The sequence below is a fragment of the Platichthys flesus genome, chromosome 23 (genome assembly GCF_949316205.1).
Source record: "Platichthys flesus chromosome 23, fPlaFle2.1, whole genome shotgun sequence".
NCBI lineage: Eukaryota > Metazoa > Chordata > Actinopteri > Pleuronectiformes > Pleuronectidae > Platichthys > Platichthys flesus.
Genome location: NC_084967.1, coordinates 10,390,615 through 10,409,341, shown reverse-complemented (window position 1 = coordinate 10,409,341; position 18,727 = coordinate 10,390,615). Strand labels below are relative to the sequence as shown.

General features: G+C 41.2%; 2 protein-coding genes across 6 annotated transcripts in view; one reads left to right on the top strand and one right to left on the bottom strand.

The window, feature by feature from the left end:
• Positions 1 to 8,590, bottom strand: part of ptpn12 (protein tyrosine phosphatase non-receptor type 12) — a 39,027-nt gene extending 30,437 nt beyond the window's left edge. For all 5 annotated transcript variants that reach the window (XR_009920088.1, XM_062382630.1, XM_062382629.1 and 2 more), the window contains exon 1: positions 8,004 to 8,590. Coding sequence is in view for 4 of the 5 variants with exons in the window: in XM_062382630.1 (XP_062238614.1) it covers positions 8,004 to 8,105 (102 nt within the window). In the remaining variant the exon portion in view is untranslated. The remainder of the gene's footprint in view (positions 1 to 8,003) is intronic.
• A 5,289-nt stretch (positions 8,591 to 13,879) lies between these two features.
• On the top strand, positions 13,880 to 17,459 carry LOC133948783 (uncharacterized). The gene is made up of 10 exons (XM_062382787.1): positions 13,880 to 14,025; positions 14,159 to 14,242; positions 14,781 to 14,894; positions 15,037 to 15,111; positions 15,633 to 15,761; positions 15,846 to 15,938; positions 16,028 to 16,060; positions 16,208 to 16,279; positions 16,455 to 16,517; positions 16,599 to 17,459. Exons 1-10 carry the CDS (start codon positions 13,930 to 13,932, stop codon positions 17,073 to 17,075), a joined length of 1,236 nt encoding a protein of 411 aa, XP_062238771.1. The 5' UTR covers positions 13,880 to 13,929; the 3' UTR covers positions 17,076 to 17,459.
• Positions 17,460 to 18,727: the final 1,268 nt, after the last annotated feature.

The following is an 18,727-nucleotide window of genomic DNA, read 5'->3' as shown; positions in this document are numbered from 1 at the left end:
CACATCTGATCTTATCCAGTTCATGATGACAAAGCAGAAGGTTATGTAAAAAAAAAAACATGACGCTAACTTAACCATATCTCCAACCTGAGTCTGTATGATGTGATTGTATCTGCTCAAACTGCTTCCTTTGAGTGAAAGGTCTGCGCGTTTGTGACTTTATAACGTTAGGAAACGAAACAGACAAGCGGAAGGATGTAAAGGGGAGAGAGATGGAGGTACAGTCTGTGTATCTGATGAGGTGTGGCTATTAATCTGTTTTTGTTTGATTTTCTATTAGCACACCAAAATTCTTGAAAAGTTTTCCTGTACCCACAATGCTAAAAAAATTGCAAGATGGAACAAACCAGCAAATTTCTCCCAGTTAGGACTGAGCAGAGAAAGAAAAGGAAATAGAAGTGGAGTTTTGACTGAAGGTTTGCGTGGATTCAAAAAACAAAGGAAATGCAAAAATAACGCAACTTTAACCCAGGGGTAATAAGAAGTGTCTCACAAGACACCCTGACCCCCCATCAGTTTCAGTCGGGCTATTCTGCAGCTGACCGCCATGTGACTTCCTGTGAGGATAAGGATGACATAATTTTCCCAGCCTGACCTCCCCTCTCTCATCACAATGATTTATTGAAAATAGGTGTGAAATCACAATCAGCATCTAAATCCAACCCATGTGCTTATCAACACGGATATTTGTACTAATACCACCAAGATCCTACATTTCTTGAGCCCCTAAACACAGTGGACGGTGTCTACTGTAACGTCATGCTCACAAAACACTTAACATTGCTGGTATTTGCCTGGTGGTAATTTCCGCTCCTGGATGTCGGCCTGCAGCAGGAAGCAGATGTCGACAAACCGCATATAATCCCAGTCATCTGGGGCAGGCACTCATTGTGTGTTTATTGTGTGCTTGGTGTTTGTGTGCGTATTAATCACTTCCCCGTAGATATTCGCAGGCCATGTCGAGGGTCAACTGGTGAGCTTGTCCTCAGAAGCCGGATTCTGTAACATTAATGTGCCCATGTGATTTTATAAATCTTCAGATTGAGGTCTTGCTCAACCTCTATATGCTGTTATATAGCTAAGTGTATGTTTCTGTGTGTTCATACAAATTCTTGTGAACATAACGAACTGAACACGGCCCGAACTCAACAGCCATCCAGTTGTTTGTGTCTGAACCCAACCCGAGCATGATGTTGCCACACACACACACACACACACTCACAACTACAGCAGCCGACCCCTGTGGTGTACCTGCCCCTGCACCCACGCACGGAAACAACCTAATAAAATTGCAGAGCCACACAAACATACACACCAGGCTTCTCTTGTTTTTTTATAACCATGATGGGAGCAGGCAGAGAAGACAACAGCCCATGTACAAAAACTCTTAGTTGCTGAACTAATGGTTCAATACTTTGCCAACTCAACCAAACTGAAATTTGTGCCGCTTGGCTTAAAAGCAAAAGGGCCTACATAAACAAACACACCATAAACAACAGCACTGGACTTCAATGTGTGACCGATCAAATGGTAATATTCTGGTCAGTGGTTCCACCCGATGAGACCACAACACAGAACAAACTGAAGCACTAATTCGCCACTGCTGTTTCTCAAGCAAGTAAATCAATTATAGTCACACGTACATCAGTGTGTAGATAGATTTATAGAAACCTAAAGGTCTAGTCTTCACAGTCTGCCATAAAACGAGCCCCGGGTCTGCCGCCTGCAGCTCATTTTCAACACAAAGAGTGACTGATGAGTTTGAAAATGAGAACGCAGCATACCGTACATACCAGGACTGGTGCAAAAAAACAGGTTGCATATTATGCTTCACTTTCAGACTCATTACATACAAGGGAAGGAATCTGTGGTTTAGTTTTTGAACCAAGGAATGCCACTAAAAATGAGACAACTTTTGCGATAAAGCGACATGACGCCATCCAGCGAGGCACTGCTGCGGCCAGTCTCACATGTGTGTATATTCAAGCGTGCAAGTTCGAGCCTCTAACTGGACATCCCTGATCGTATTTCACTGCCTCACCACTGTATGAAACACCACACCACTACCAACACAGTCCCTTACGTTGTTGACACAGAGGAGACGTCTGTCTGAACTGAACGCAGCCTCTGTCGCTCCCAGTTATTTCTGATTTAAGCTCCGCAAACACACAGGTCCACCTTACTTTTGAAAACCCACTGTGGTGCTGTGTGTGTGTGTATCCATGAGTAATATGACAGTAAAAAGGTTTTCAGATCATGGGCTTGGAGATCGGGCAATTAACATATGCATGAACACAGACACACACAACTCAGAGAGAAGGGGAAGCCCCCCCGGCTACTACAAAATCACACATTTGCCCACACACACTAGCACGTTTGGCACTGTCGTATTCCAGAGTGTTGCGCCCACAACTTTGCATTTTATGTTTGCCCGACAGGACACAAGTTTAGAGAAGTGTGTGTTTGCACTTTTTGGAGTTCTTTGATGTCGAGAGTCAGCTTCTGTCTGCAAAGGTGGGGCAGGAACACACACACACACACACACACACACACACACACACACACACACACACACACACAGCCCTATGTTTAAACCCTGTCTAGACTACAGCAAAGAGTTGAGGTACATGTGTGTTTATGATAGAAAATCAAATGTTGGTGCTGCAACACAGGTAGCACATCACACTGACCTGCGTTTAATTTTGTGTCAGCTCCTCCGTGGTTTATTTCCTGTCTTAACACCTTCAGCAGCTTCTCATTTCCAACTTGAACCACCTCGTAACTATGTTTGCTGAGCCTGTGAAATTATTTTTCACACCTCTGTAAAGACACTTTAAAGCGCCTCCTCCTCCCACCTCGTATGTTGCCTGTGATTTCCAGGCATCTGTTCATATGCAAACATCTGGTAATGTGCCAAACGAAGGCTCCCGACAAATGAAAGGAAACCAAATCACACGGTTTTTAAATTTGTTCTCAGCCTCTTGTTTAACAACAGATTGGATTATTAGTCAAATTTCCTGCCTTCTGTAACGCTGCTATCACACTGCCAGAACTTGGCTGTCCACCGGGGACAACCCTGACAGAGAAATGCATGTGTACGACACTGTGAGGCATTTTGGATACGTTTCCTGTAATAGCATGTTTCTTTTAGACTGTGGTGGCCGATTACAGAAGCTTTCCCATAACACAGAGGTCACAAGCTCGATCACTGCTGCTAAACTCTGAACTCCTACCACGACACACACACACACACAAAATCATATACACTCTGTCCTGAAAGAATGACCATCACACAGAATGCTGTTTGTTTAGCGGTGAAATCAAAACTTTGTCGATGATTTATAAACACAACGCATGCATTTCGTTTCGTTCTCTGTTGCGTGTGTCACGTCCAGTAAGTTTTTTAACAGACTTTAAAACAATTAACAGTCCAAAAATCTGAAATGTTTTAGCACAGTCACTAATTGTTGCCTCCCTACATCAGCAGCATGAACTTTAACTTCCTCTGGTCAGCCCCGGCCTTCTATGTACACCCCTACAGCTCAGGGGCATACACAGTGAATTAGAAACTACAAATCAAACATATGGCCACGAAAAAGGCTGGGGAGGATCTAAAAGACGATGCTTCTAGATTCTTAAGCCAGAGAAACCATACGCTCCCCATTTTCACCATCTAGATAAAGTCTGTGTCAAATATAGACACTTTCTTTGCCCACAGGAAGTGACACATTGCAACTAAAGTGCCAAAATACACATCTACGAGACAGCAGGAGCATTGAGAGCTCTGCCCAGAGGACGGTGAAGCTAAAGCCAGATTTGAGAGGCAGTAACATTGGACGAGGAAGACGATCAAGACAGTTTCACATCATTAAGACTAATCGAGAGGATTAGCTCAGAGCAGGAGAAAAAGGATTTTGCATCTGGTGCCACAGTGATGATACCTATGATACGTAAAGTTACACTGTGGAAGGGGCGTCATATTTTCCAAAATGTAAGAGGCTAGTCCACCAGACACCCAAATTCTACAGGTAATCTCTGTCGCCTTTAAAAAGAGAAACAAATCCTTAAAATCTATAAATGTTTCAACTGGTTTCTTTTACCTATTGAGTGACTTACTTTTAAAAATGTCTGTTTAGTGTTCATATTTACTTTCCTTTTAATTACTGGATCATGATCAATAGTTTCCTCAAATATTTCATCTTCTTTAAATCTTCCCTGAATGGCTCCATAGTGTAGCGATTGAAACAATATATTCATAACAAAGAGAAAACCTCTCTCTTACACAAGGGCCCTAATAGCCAGTTTGGAAAGACGTGGGTTGATGACCACCCGAGTGACATAAGTAAGATTGCCATTGTTGGGTTTGTGAAAGCAGCTCTTGCACAGTTGCCCCAATTTTGCAGAACCTGCGTCATGAGACAGACTCTAGGCTTAAACAGGGCATGATACTTTTTATCTCTTTGGATTAAGCCACCATGATCATCATCATCATCATCATCATGATTGGTTTCAAAGGATCCTCCAGTGGGCCTTTTACTGATGACATGTTGCACACTACCGATTTCCTGAAGCTTAAATCTTTCAAATAATTACTGTGTCTCACTGACATTTGGAGCCAACAGCACGCGGAGCATTTTAGGTCAGCTATCAAACATACTCGTATCAAAAATGTACCAGAAAAAACACAGCAGCAGATAAGAAAAAATAGATACAGGAAGATTTGTAATGTTGTTTGTTTGTGATAGATCATATCGGCTCTGAATCTAGCCTGTTGATGATTGTAGCACCGAGATTATGACCAGAAATGACTGGATTCAAACTGTGTGTTTCTCCGTCACCTTGCCCCTCATGGAATCTACCTCATTCTTAAATCCCACATTGATGTTTCGCCATACGTTTCCCATATTTTTTAAACCAAAACCACCCTGTGCGAATTCCAAAAGCTGAAGGAGGTCACAAAAATGTTTCTGGCGGCCAAAACATGACAAAATTACAAGTGAACACCGGAATACGGCTCTGGACACATTTGGTCACCAGGTGGAAAAGTGTCCTCAAGTGTTCCTGTTCTGTCAAACAGCTGAAAAAGAACTCTGGACAAACTATAATATATAATCTCCGGCTAGTTGCACCGACAGAGCACTGCAATTATGCCTACAAAACACTTTCTATATATAAACAACAATAGGCAGTTAAAGTGGCTGTTATGTCAGGGCGTTCTGGTGACTCAGTGTGCAGACGAGCACAGCCCATGCACTTGCGTTATTGCGAGTTGGATTCCAGCTATTGAAAGCCTCAAATAATCGGGAAATTGGTACGACGGACCAGCAACAACCACTCAAGGCTCTTACTCAAATGTTGGTTGATGCAACTCAATCGTTCTTGGTACAGTGGAACGCACCTGTACTCAACTTGATTAGAACAAGTTTCCTCGCCTATGAGCTCCCTGCTGAATAATTAAGATGAAACGCCAAAACAAGCCGATTATAACAGCTGTGAAAAAATATGGCCTGAAGCCCCATTCACATTGTTGCCTTAAAGATTATACTAGGCAAGTTTGCATGCAGAAAAATAATGTGATTACTGTGCAAAACCAGATTATAAAATAGTTCATATTAAAAGCACTTTGATGGTCGACAAATCTAATTTATATGAGCTGTTTGATGGTCAAGTTACTGACTGGAGGGATGTGCCCAAAGGCCAACAGAGGGATGTTTTGTTATTCTGCTCGTGGCTCCTCCCTACGGCAAAGTTCTGTGGTTGTAGTCATAGGTTGGATGTTTTGATTGAAAAGTATAGCGGTGATAAATCAATTGGCTACTTTCCCTACCAACTCTGCCTTGAGGATTTAAATGTACAACATGGAACTTTGGCCGCTAGGGGTCCCTCAATCAAAACAATAACAAAAGACCTAGTTTGATGATCTCATGAAGCTGCGTGGAATCATGGGATTGGTTGACTTCACCACCATGGCCAATAAAAAAATAATTCAAGATATGCTGCAAATTGCAATGAATAACCTCGACCCATAACGAGACACCATTACAAACAGTGGAAGGAAGAATTAAATGTCCTGTTTCCTTGAATAAAATCTGGGAGTCTAAATTTTGTTGGAAACAAGTCAAGAAAATATATATAACATGGGTCAAGTCATTTTTAGGCCGGTTAATAAAGAACTGTTACCTATCATATCTTTACGGTTGAGATGAAGCAGCAGTCAACAGGAATATGCACTGAATCCGAATTTGTAAGGGTAGAGATAACACAAGATAGCTATTCAATGACACAACTGTTTTGTTTCTGATCACGTGCATTACGAACCGAAGTCCCTGTAAATAAGCAAGCAGCAGACTAGTCCTAGCTCCTCTTGGTTTCTCCACCAATGAGTCTGTAAGTCTGGTTTTTGTGCAACATCCGCTACCTCCCTGTTTTCTGAAACGCACGCCTGAAGACAGGACGGGGCAGGTCATCTACTACAAACTAGACCCATACATGGAGTTCTGCATATTTCAGGATAAATTTTGTCCCTAATTTTGGACCAAACCGCCTGTCAACTTCTGCAGCTTTTATTCCAAGTGTACCCAGTTGATAAAGCTCCACTTTTAAAGCCAGGACAAAATGTTATGAAATGGGCCGAGAAAGAATGTTGCAAGCTCCAGCAAGCAGCTTACGTGAAGTAGGAAGTGAGGAGAAGGCTGTGTGTGTGTGTAACTGTACGCAAAAGGAGAAAAATGCTACTATTCTGACTCTGATTAGCCTCATACCCTGACAAATCACAGCACAATACAATAAAATAAATCAAAACACGTCACTCCACCATGTTAACCTGCAACTGATTCATCTTTAAATTGACGAACAAACCGATTAATTCAAAAACTTACACGGTTGCAGATGGAGGTCATAAATGTGTATGAGCCATCCGGTTAGCACAGTGTTCCCGAACATATCCTCATCAAAACCAATAGACTAAAGCACTTGCATGATGACACGTGTGTTATCAGAGAAGTGTTGTCTCCTTAGTGTCTATTTCTGCTATTTCACAAGCCTGGGAGAGGTCCTATTTTGAGTCTAGGGTTGCAACACAATAGTGATGTAGTGAAGGCACACGTATGACTGCAGGTTAGCGGTCAACATAAGGCAGACAAATATATGTGGTTAGAATGCTATAGTGTCTATTTGGATCTCAAAAGACCGTCTCCAGGAAAAAACAATAATTATTCTATATTCTTCAGAGTCTATCCAATGAACATTTACACTATGGGGCCAGTTTATGAGGCACACCGGGGAAATACAGCCAACCCTTTACTAAATCAAGCTTTATGAAGCATTCGGCTTTGTGGTTTACCTTCTCTTCCTGAGGTGGACTAAACTATGTGTGCTGGGCCTGAAAGCTGCAGGTAAACTGAATTTATGAAATAGAGGTTGGTAATGAGTGTGTGGAAGTAAATTTTCCTAACTTATATGTATATTGTTAACTACAGACGTCTCATCGTCCTAATAATACACCAGAATGCACAATGCTATTGAGGGAACAACACTGGAGCTGCAGTTTTTTGGTCAATGCTTCTTAGAGATCAGAGGACAACACTGTATCCTCACACTCAGGCATGGTTAACAGACACTTTAGCCTTGCATGCTAAGCTAATGCTAACGAGGCCAAGTTAAAAAGGGAAACGAGCCTTTGGGTAGGGGGAAGTGGGGGAGCGTTAACCTGTCCCTCGTTTGTTTTTGTTGTTTGTTTCGTTATTGTATGAAGAAACGGGAGCCGGTGTTGTTCCTTGAGGCGTGTGGACAATGCTAGGCCGCCATGTAACGCCTGGAAAAATGGGAGGAAAGAGGAAGAGGGGGCAGTGTGGCCGCCCCTGCCTCACCTCCTGTGGGATACAGGGAGGCAGGAGGCGGGGGTACGGAGGGTCAGCATGATGGGGATAATGGGGGTAACAGACAAACGGAGGTTTAAAATCAGCTAGTGTGGATTTGTATGCTCTTTTTTGTTTTGAACCCACCATGAAGTCGTTGCCGAAGTTGTCCTCTCCCCTGTCCTCGTCCCCCTCGCTCATGGCCTTCACCCCCTGGATAAACTTTCTCAGGATGCCGGCTTGCTCCATCCTCCAGTCCTGGTTCGCCCTCTCCTCCCCGCAAAAAAATAAATAAGCTAATAGCTCTCCACAGAGAAACACGGGAGGAGAACACGTTCAAATAAAACGAGAAGAAGAATAAAAAAGAAAGGGGTAAAAGGGAAGAGAGAGGGGGGGAATAAATAAAAATAAATAGGCTTCACGGGTCCCCCCAGGGAGTCATCGTCGGTTCACAACGCAACACCTTCTTCTTCTTTTATCATCGCCCCATGTTGTTTCTCCTTCTTTTCTTCGGGGCTGTTTCCTCGGCTAGCGGCAGCGGGTTACTCCAGGAGGAGGAAGACAAATACAGCGGCAGGACGAGGTTTCTGCCCCCGCGGAGAAGTTCACCGCCGAGCCGGCACACGAACCGGGAAGTAACGGTGGTGTACGTGGATTAAAAAGCTGTGAAAAGAAAGGAGTCGGAGTGTGAGCACCCCTCCCTGTTCACCTCGCTGCCACATTCACACACTGCTGCTCGCTCGCGACTGAGCAACATCCGGACTGGGCAAAGCCAACGAGGAGCACACCCCTCCTCTTCCAGCGCATACCGCCCCGTGATTGGACGACAGACACCTGGGGTCAGGGTATCATTGGCGAGCGCAGCTGTAACTCCACACTACAGGCGCTTCTGATTGGATGGGATTTCTGTCCGTTGTTTTGACGCAGCGCCGCCAAAATAAACACATATGAATTGTGGATATTTATAATAAATGTGAATTTAGGAGGTAATAACCACACACCCAATTAAATATTGTGTTCTATATGAGAATATAAAAACCCCAAAGTTCAACACATAATCAATGTATCTGTTTAAATTAGGAAATTCCACATCCATAAAGTCAATGCTAAATTTCTCTTCCATCTTTTAGAATTCATGTTGAGATGTATAATGAGTCTATTCAATTAATTTAACATTCAAACCTCAATTTAACCTTTGACTATGTGTTTTTTCATTCTTTATTCTGTTTTATTTTGAAAAATTTGCATAGATACATATTTTCATTCAGCTATACTGATGTATTATCTTTATTGCCTTTGTTTGTAAAGTATCTACTTTTTTCCTTGTTTGTGATTTATTCAATATTGTATGAAGTAAATAAAAAAACGTATATAACATTCTGTAAACCATCATACTGTTACAGATCATATATAACTGTACGTGTTTTTTTAAACGTGGGGAATTGCTGTATATTATGTGGCTAATTCCCTCTGTGTTCTCCATGCGTTGTATACATGGTTTTTTATGTATTCACCTTCTTTAATTCATCTTCAAACATTCATCAGACAATCACTGACTAGAACGATCGAGGCGAGTAATTCCTTCATTCATTGTCAAAAATGAATCATTCATTTTTTATACCTCTCACAGTCCAAGACTTGCAGATTGGGGTGAAGTTAATAAGAGATGCTAAATTTACCGTAGGGTTGAATGTGAACGTGAATGATTGTATAAGTTGGCCCTACAGTCGTCTCACCCATGACCTGGAAGGATAAGCAGTATATATAATAGGATGGATTCTATCCTTTTTTATTAAGCTGGTAGCTCTGCCTAAGTCTGAGTTAAGTATAATGTAAGTAGGAAATATTGTCGAAATTTAAACCCATCCCCTCTCATGTTCCACAGTATTAGTATAAATATATATATATATATATATATATATATATATGTATTTATATATATATATATATATATTTATAGTGGGGAAATTACAGTAAATCACTGATGCATTCATGTGAAAGTATTTCAGTTTTGTAAGAGCTGCAGGTGGCGCTCTGTACAATTCCTCTCATTGGGGGAGGATGACAGTTTAAATATTTATATATAAACAAAGGCAACAGAAGAAAACAGGTTCATCATCTGCAGATAGATAGATAGATAGATAGATAGATAGATAGATAGATAGATAGATAGATAGATAGATAGATAGATAGATAGATAGATGGATAGATGGATAGATGGATAGATGGATAGATGGATAGATAGATAAATTGTTGGAGAGACAGATTATGTGGAGCGTAGACTGAAGACGCAGCCAACAGCCAGCAGATTAGTGGTTCAGATATATCATCTGGATTAAGATATTACCAGAAATAGAAACAAACAATTGTACCATGTAACATCTCGACTAATGGTCACAGAGGAATGTATGAAATTCAGAAAAACAGAGTGAGACAGAATTAAACAGCAGGAAGTACTGATATCATTTGTATTGTGGCAGCAATGTTAATATAAGGACTAGTAGCAGAGGCCGATTAAAATTAGGGTCATGTAATAATTCTTTTTTTATTATTTCGATTATCCACTTCATTCAAATGCAAACAGAGAAAGCAAACTGTGTTCTGGATGTAGTTGCTTGGAGGCCAGGAACTCCACAGACTCTTATGCATGGATAATTTTCTTTCTCCAGTAAACACACACACACACACACACACACACACACACACACACACACACACACACACACACACACACACACAAGGAAAAGAGGACTTGAGTCACTTTATTTTCCTTTAGTTCTACCAGTGACGACAAACAAACCCATCTATTCAGGCCAAGCGAGAGGGAGAAGAAGCAGGGACGCTGTGGCTGAGCCAACAAGCCTTTCACACAAACAAAATGCTTTCTCTTGTCTTGAAGCTTATTGGGCTTGTTATCCCAGTAAATATTTTATGCTGTCTTCTTTGCTTTCTTTTCCCCCGTCCCCTCATATTTCGGTTCTGTCCTCAGTTAACACTAGACATGAGAGAATCGTGCAGGTGACGTAGGAATGCAGGATCTCCACTCTTGTTTCTTTTCCTTTTCTGCTGTTTCTCTCTTTTTTATCTGATGCAAAACATAAAAGCGCTCAACGATAATTTATCTATGAACATCTCAATAGATGTTATTTCATTTACAGGAAACTCGTTATATAGGCTCTTCTGTTTCATAATTTATCCAATTAATAAGTGAGTCTTTTATTTCATGTAATGTGCATTATTATTGTCCCTTTATTTTGTAGGAACCTCATGGGACAGGGGGCTTAAAGTGTTAAAAAATCAATCTTCAATTGTCATTATACCGGTTGAACGAATCTGTGTGTGTGTATTCACTTTTGAGCTCTTGTTCTGACACACACACTACACACATTCTAACTGACTAACTGATCGATTGACTAATTGGTTCATTGTGGAAGATTTTTGTTTGCCTGTATCAGTCTGATTTCAACTCTAAGTTAATAAAGAGTAAATAAACACAAGTCTTTGATATTATTATTATTATTGCATCATCATCATTATCAGTATTTGTATGGTTTTATTTTTGCTGTGCAGTTGTGCGGCTGAACAATATGAGTGTTTCTGTTTTGGGTGAGATCTGTATCTTCCCTCCAGTTCAGTGGAAACAGGTCAAGCAGACTGAGGAGCAGTGTGTGTGTGTGTGTGTGTGTTTGTGTGTGTTTGTGAGTGTGTGTGTGTGTGTGCTGTGTGTGAGTGCTTTATGTTTGTATGGGGAATAATATATTAAGAGAGACCTTGTGCCCCCCTCCTCTCACTCACTTCCTTTTCTCAGCACTGGCTCTGGTTTCTCTGGACTGTATCTGAACCTGACCTCTGACCTGTGTGTGGAGCAGAGGAGGAGTCAACTGCACACAGACAACATGACAAGGATCAATTACATTATATACCAATATTATCATTATCAATGCTTTTTTTTACTTCCTCTACCGATCTCCTCTGCCCATCTTTCTTTTTAACTTATCCCTCAATGACTCCCTCCTTTTTCTCGCTCCCTTCTTCTTCCTCTTCTCCCTCTTTATTCTCCCTTGTTTCTCTTTCTATCGCTCTCTTGCTGGAATGTGCTGTTCAGAAGCAGCTGAGAGGAGGAATGTTGCTGTAACAAGCCCATACACAACCCCGAGGGAGGGAGGCTCCCTGCGCTCACACACACACACACACAAACACACACACACACACACACACACACACACACACAAACACAAGCTCACTGTCGCTTCCCAACGTTTGTGTTTTTGGACTTCACATGTGTGTCTGCGTGTAGAACGCAGAGCGTGAAGCTGCATGTTGGAGAACAGCAGGATGATTACACTCACTGTATCTGGACCCACACACACACACACACACAGAGAAGACAGGGGGAGAACGTGAGTCGGCCTGTTGCAGCTATGAATTCTGGTGAAGACGTCCTCCCTCAGGGTAGACTCTACCCTGTAGAGGATTGAGTCAATGGCGTCTTGCACAACTCATCCATGCCCCCGATTTGTGTTATAGACTTTCAATATGATTATATGAAAGAGAGGATTCAGCATTTAAGTAGAACCCAGAATAAATAAGTATGAAAAAAAAATCTAGGACATTGACATTCCTATATTTGTCCTATGGGATGACAGTGACCCATCCAGGGGGGACGAGGGGTCACTAGAGGGAGTGACGAGTGACTTATGACCTTTGCCATCAACCAACCTGAACAACTATGGGAGCTTTCTGACCCACACACAACAACATCATAAAAACAAACGAGAGAATCTTCTGGAAGAATGTCCTCATCCTTCTAGGAGAGGTCCAGAGACTTTGAGGATTTATGTTGTTATGGAACGAAGACATTTTCGGATGATTTTCCTTTTATTTTGTCTTCTCTCTGTGTCTGGAACTGACTGATGGCAAACTGCCGAGAGACAGAGAGAGAGGAAAAGTGGAATCTGGCAGGAGGGGAGTCTGGAGGCCCTAAAAGTGTGAATGTCACCTCTCATACCAAATTCAAAGTAAGTAGAATTACACACGTCTCTCCAAACTGCCCTCAAGAAGAGCACTTGTGGAAATAAGTGGAGATTCTAATTAATGTTAAGTTAAATTACTCTGGTGGGTTCACTGATATTTCATACGTACAAAGATTGTTGTTTAAATCTGCAAAAAAAAACATGGAGGTCTGATCTGGTCTGACTGAAGAGAAAATAGTGTGTGAGGCTGAGAGCTGTGGGCGAAGTGGACCGGTGAGGGCAGGTCCTGGGGCCCTTCTCGGCTCCCTATGCATGCACACATTCACACACACACACACGCACACACACACACACACACACACACACACACACACACATTCCCTGGTGGTTTGGAGACTCTGTCAGATTTAGACACATAATTACTGTCCCATCGTTTGAGAATTGTGTGTGTATATATGTGTATAAGTGTGTCTGTTTGAGTGCACCCTGAGTGTTTTACACACAACACAAATTAACTGACTGCCCATAGAAACAAGTCTAGACCAGACTGACAATATTTATTAAATACTCAATCATTTATGGGAAAAAGTAAATACTATAATAAATACTATAGTAATCCGTAATTGTTTTGTGCCACTGAGTGTCTTTATAACTTCGATTTTCACTGGACGACTACTGTGGCTTTAAATAAGAGTTTTAAGGTCCGTAAAAACAAAACCAAATGTAGCTATTCACTGCCGCCCCTTAGTGGTCAAATATAATTGGTTCATTGTGATCCAGCACCACAAATACTGAGAGTGAAACTATAATCTATTGGTTTATATTGTATCACACCGCTTCACATTATGAACACAGTACAGGAGAGTATATAAACCTTCTTGGAAATGAATGAGGGTCAGTTCAGTTCACTTGAGAAAACACGTGAGGTTCTTTTGATCCCCTCGAGGGTGTAGAATTCTGGATGTGTTCTCAGCCTTTTCAAGAGGGGCGGAGTCTGGACAGACAGACACCCTCTCATCCCTTGCATCACAGTGAAACATCTGTCCGCTCTCACAGTGACAACAGGGTGCAGGCAGCTGGGGGATCAAACCTGTGAAGACATGGCTGCTGAGGACAGGGACGACAAGAGACAGAAGGTTTACAGGACACCCAGCGCTGGACTGTGGACTGCTACTGGGCTGGTGATGGTTTATTTGGTTAGTATTTTATTCACTAGATATAGAGATAGATGGATAGGATCAAATAAACTTTGTTACTTTCCATCATTTTTAATAAGAATGAAATTACTTTCCTATTCTAAATGGATGCTATGATAATGTTGCTTCCAAGGTGTTGGCTGTGGCGGTGTCCATCTTGAAGGAATCAGGACATCTCCTAAACAACCAGAGCTTTGAATGTGGGCACAGTGAGGAGGTAAAACCACTCAGGCATCTTTTACATTGGTTGTATGTTGCATCATAAATAATTTATATATATAATACATACAAGAGAATAAGACAATAACCTAAGACCATGTGAGGATTTAAAGGTGTCTAAATGTATTTTGGTCCTCATGAGCGTTAAATAATATAAAAAAAATCTCTCAACTATAAGGGAGAATCCGATATTGTAAAACTGATATAAATGTATATAATCTTTATTATAATTACAGTATTAGCACACATTATATCTAACATGATTTCCTAAATTAAGGAGAGATTGAATGTGTTTCTAAAACCATTTGTAAGATCAAAGGTAAATAAATATACAAATAATAGTTGCTTTAAGTAGCAGCCACAAATATGATCATTTTTTACCTTTGACTAATATTAATGCGATACCTGTGATTTGGTTCAGAATTTGGAAGCTATATCTCCTCCAATTAAACATCAACTTGACACAATTAAGATTTGATACTCAGACCTTGTCAGTTTCCTTGTCCATTCTGATGTGACCGTGGTTTGTTCTGCAGTCCCGGCTGACCCAGGAGACCTTTCTGGTGTCTCTGTGTACAGGCATGGCTGTGCCCATCTGTTTCATGCTACTGCTGAACATCTGGATAAAGGGGACCTTTTACGCACCACTGGTATGTATCTCTCTTTCTCTCTCTCTCTCTGTGTGTGTGTATGTGTGTGTGTGTGTGTGTGTGTGTGTGTGTATGTGTGTGTGTGTGTTCACCCAGAGAAAAAACTGCGTTAAACTCATGTTCCTCTCTTTTGTTGTCACAGTCACTGTTTGCGATCTTTGTCGTGTTTGTGGCTATGACCGTTTCCTTTGCAAAGACTTGGGAGAAAGAGAATCAGGTTAGTAAATCCCATTTTGATTACATAGCTGAAAAAACTGTAAACAAAGATGGACGACCCGTCTCCACTTCCTCCCAGTTTCTAGAAAGCGAAAATATCTTGGATCATGGGTCTTTCCATCTTTTAGCACGATTTGGAGCCATGGTCTGTTTGGTAGCGGTCGTCCTATCCTGTCTATTAACTCGTCTGACCAATCACATTTCTCAGCTGTCAATCATGAGGGTTTAACTTGTTTTTTTATAGCATCAAAATGACAGAGACCATCTTTGAGAAATATTATTTGACATGTACTTGGACTATTTAGTTTGATCCAATCCACTAACATAGAGGAGAAGGGTTTTTTGACATCGACTGCAGCAAGCCACCAGGGGGCGATCCAGATGATTTGGCTTCACAATGGGAGCTGTCAAGTCATCAATCTTTATGCAGGATTAGGGTTCAGATGAATTGATAAATATCTTCACCTACGGTTGGCTTACTACAGTGGCCAAATAATAGTAGCTCTTTCTATTCTCCTGCAGGACATAGAAGCATTTAAAGATCGATACCTGGAACTGATTCCTCTGACTGACGTACCCGGAATATCTCAATCTCATGTGAATGATAAGAACTGTACAATGCTCAGTAACGTTTACCGCTGGCAGGCTGAGGTAAGGAAATTAGACTAATTTATTGTATTGGAAAGTTTTTAAACAAAATTCTTACGGATGTGTGTGTGTCTGTGTGTGGCCCAGTTTAAATGTTGTGGACTTGAAGGCTATCAGGACTGGGGGCTTGTGATCCCAGATTCCTGTTTGTGTGAAGGAGAGGACAAGAGCACTGGATGTGTGAGTCGCTCTCATTTAAAACTAAAAAGTATCATAAAACAACATAGTGTATATTTTACAGTGTCTTGATGTTTTCCTGTCTGTTTTAGGTTGGAGCTGGAAACAGTCTAGTTTACGAGAAGGTAAAATGTAGTTAGAGACGAGAGAACTGAAAAAATGATTAATTGATTGATAAAGTAAATAGTGAGCAAGAACTTCTCCAATTTCAACATTTGGTGACTTTTTTTGTTTAATTCTGTGTGTGTTTGTGTGTGTGTGTGTGTGTGTAGCCTTGTCTCCCTACAGTCCTCTCCTTTGTAGAAAAACGTAGCTCCACCCTTTGGACCGTCATGATAACTTGGGTAAGACTGTACATTACAATTAGACTCAGATGAATAATTACACAATTAAAAGTGTAATTGTGTGTAATCTTTCTCAAATCTCTTATTTTGTAGACCTTCGAAGAAAAGATTTAAAAGTTCATAAATAATTTATAGGTGGATTATATCTGATTTTCTCACAAATGTTGTTTTTCAGATCACTGTCGTCGGTGTTCCAGCTTCCATGTTTGTGTTCCTCATGGCGCGGTGCTGTTGTTGGGTGAGTAGCTGCAAAGACATGAAGGTGAAATGAGACAGATTGAATGTATCAAAGCGTCACCTGTGCCTTGTGTGTTGTCAGTTGTGTTGTGAAGACTGCTACCACAAACTGAGCCTTTGGATTTTCAAACTGAGGGGAGGAGTGGAGATGATCCCAGTGGTGTTCATCAGAAAGGACAATGATACGCAGCCTGAGGAGGAAGATGGGAACGATGAGGAGGAAAGAGAAAGCTGCAGTAATGGCGTGGTGGTGGATGTTTCCCTGGAGAAAAATGCAGTCACCATGATTCCGCTGTCAGAGCTGAGGAGGCTGCAGGAGGAGCTGGAGCCGCCTCCTGTCCAGCACCAGGTTCGGTGTCTGTGCATCATCTCCCAAAAACCCCGCAGCTTCTACACGGTGATGATAGAGGAGGGCTCCCCGCTGCTGCCCGCCGACGCCGTGCTGGCCGACGCCAACAAACCCAGCACGTGTGTTTGGGCCGACGGACACCACGTTTTCTCATTGGAGGACATTGTTTGGCCGAAAGAGAGCGAAAAGAGAAGCAGCCTGCCATTGTAGGGTGACACTGTACAACACTGTGCACACTGAAAAACATCCAATCCAAAGAATTGTGTTTTTTTAGACAAAGGCAGGAGACAGAAGAAGACTAAAAGAAAAAACTAAAAGAATTTAAACTTTCAGCAGTCAGATTTCAAACATTTACAAATAAGTGCAAAGACAGAATATTTAACAAGTGAGGCAGGAAAGGAAAAGCTAATGTAGGCTGTGGTTACAGTGATAGAGGCCTTGCGTGTCTTTCTCTTTGCATGTGCTTTGAGTCACTCTCTTTAAATTCAAGTACAAAATAATTAAATATTAGAAAAGAAAACTTATTTTCAGACTTTCACCATCAAGATCAGATATTTCTATGTTTCATCAAACCCTGAGCATCCTGGTACTAGTGGCATGTGATTTTTAACTTGAGAGCCTCAAGTTAAAAATCACATTACACTCTAGTCAAGGGACGCACACACACACACATTCACACACGCAAACAACACCTAAAGTAGGTCTTTGTATCTAGAGAATGTAAAAGTATTTTAAGTATATATAAACATTTTAATTATACAATTATTTTCAGTATAACATTTTGGTGTCTCAACATTTCAAATTTCTCAGAGGATAAAGCTAAAAGTACACGTCTAGAATATTGCAGTATGTGTAATCGGACTGTAGATGCTCGATATTTATTAGCGCGGGAGACATTCCTGTCCATATACAGCCTCCTGTGCCTTCCTGCTTCAGAGTTCTTTATTAGTATTATAAGTACGTTACAGCATGGGACTCGGGTCAACAAAATAAAATGATGTCAAATCTTCGCCCTTGTGCCGGGAAACGTTGGCGTGTTTAGATGTCGTCGCCTGGCAACGAGCCTCTGGTTTCCCCTCAGCTAATCTAATAGGAGCAGAGCCGGAACCTCTGGCTGACGGCAGCCAGTGTAAACAGCAGTAAATCATCCTGTGTGGCCTCAGGAAATACACCGAGTATTGATCGGAGCACTGCAGGCTATTCGCTCACGTGAGATTCCTCCAGATAAAACACTGAATATATATATATATATACGTTTATGCGGTTACATTTAAAACCAATGCTCGGTTAAAGCAGATGTAATTTATATTTTTTTATCAATAACTATTTAAACAAGCAAGAGCAGCAGAGGAACCCAGACGCCAGCAGGGGGCAGCCTCAGGATAAAAAAAAAAATATGAAAATGAAAAGCATATTTTCTGCAAATTTCGTCAAGAATTTGAGCATGGTAAAGCTCAAAAAGCCGATTCATTTGCATAAAAAAACACAATAATATCAAAGGGCCATTTTGTTTGCAAACAGTAGTCATACAAAACTTATACACATCATAACAATACATACAAAGAGCGTTAAACATCCATTAGTCCTTTGTTAAAATACTAAAATATATTAAAATGTGTGTGTGCCATACACCAGGGCAACAGCTGGTTCAAAAGTCCAACTGCTGAGTGGACAATGATCTTAAAGAGGACAGAAATTGAAGCATGACCACACATTACAATAATAAAACTAGAAAAATGGATCCACGGTCTCTGATCCACTGTCATATGGTCCATGATCACATTATAGAATCATCAGTGTAATAATTGGTGCAGCTGTCTCCGCACATGTAAAAACGGAGTCAAAAAAGAGTGAACATTAGA

Coding starts and splice junctions, on each gene's coding strand:
- LOC133948783 (XM_062382787.1), top strand. CDS start 13,930: ATGGCTGCTGAGGACAGGGACGACAAGAGACAGAAGGTTTACAGGACA. Junction 15,112..15,632: donor CTTGGGAGAAAGAGAATCAG/GTTAGTAAATCC, acceptor ATTCTCCTGCAG/GACATAGAAGCATTTAAAGA. Junction 16,280..16,454: donor GGACCGTCATGATAACTTGG/GTAAGACTGTAC, acceptor GTTGTTTTTCAG/ATCACTGTCGTCGGTGTTCC.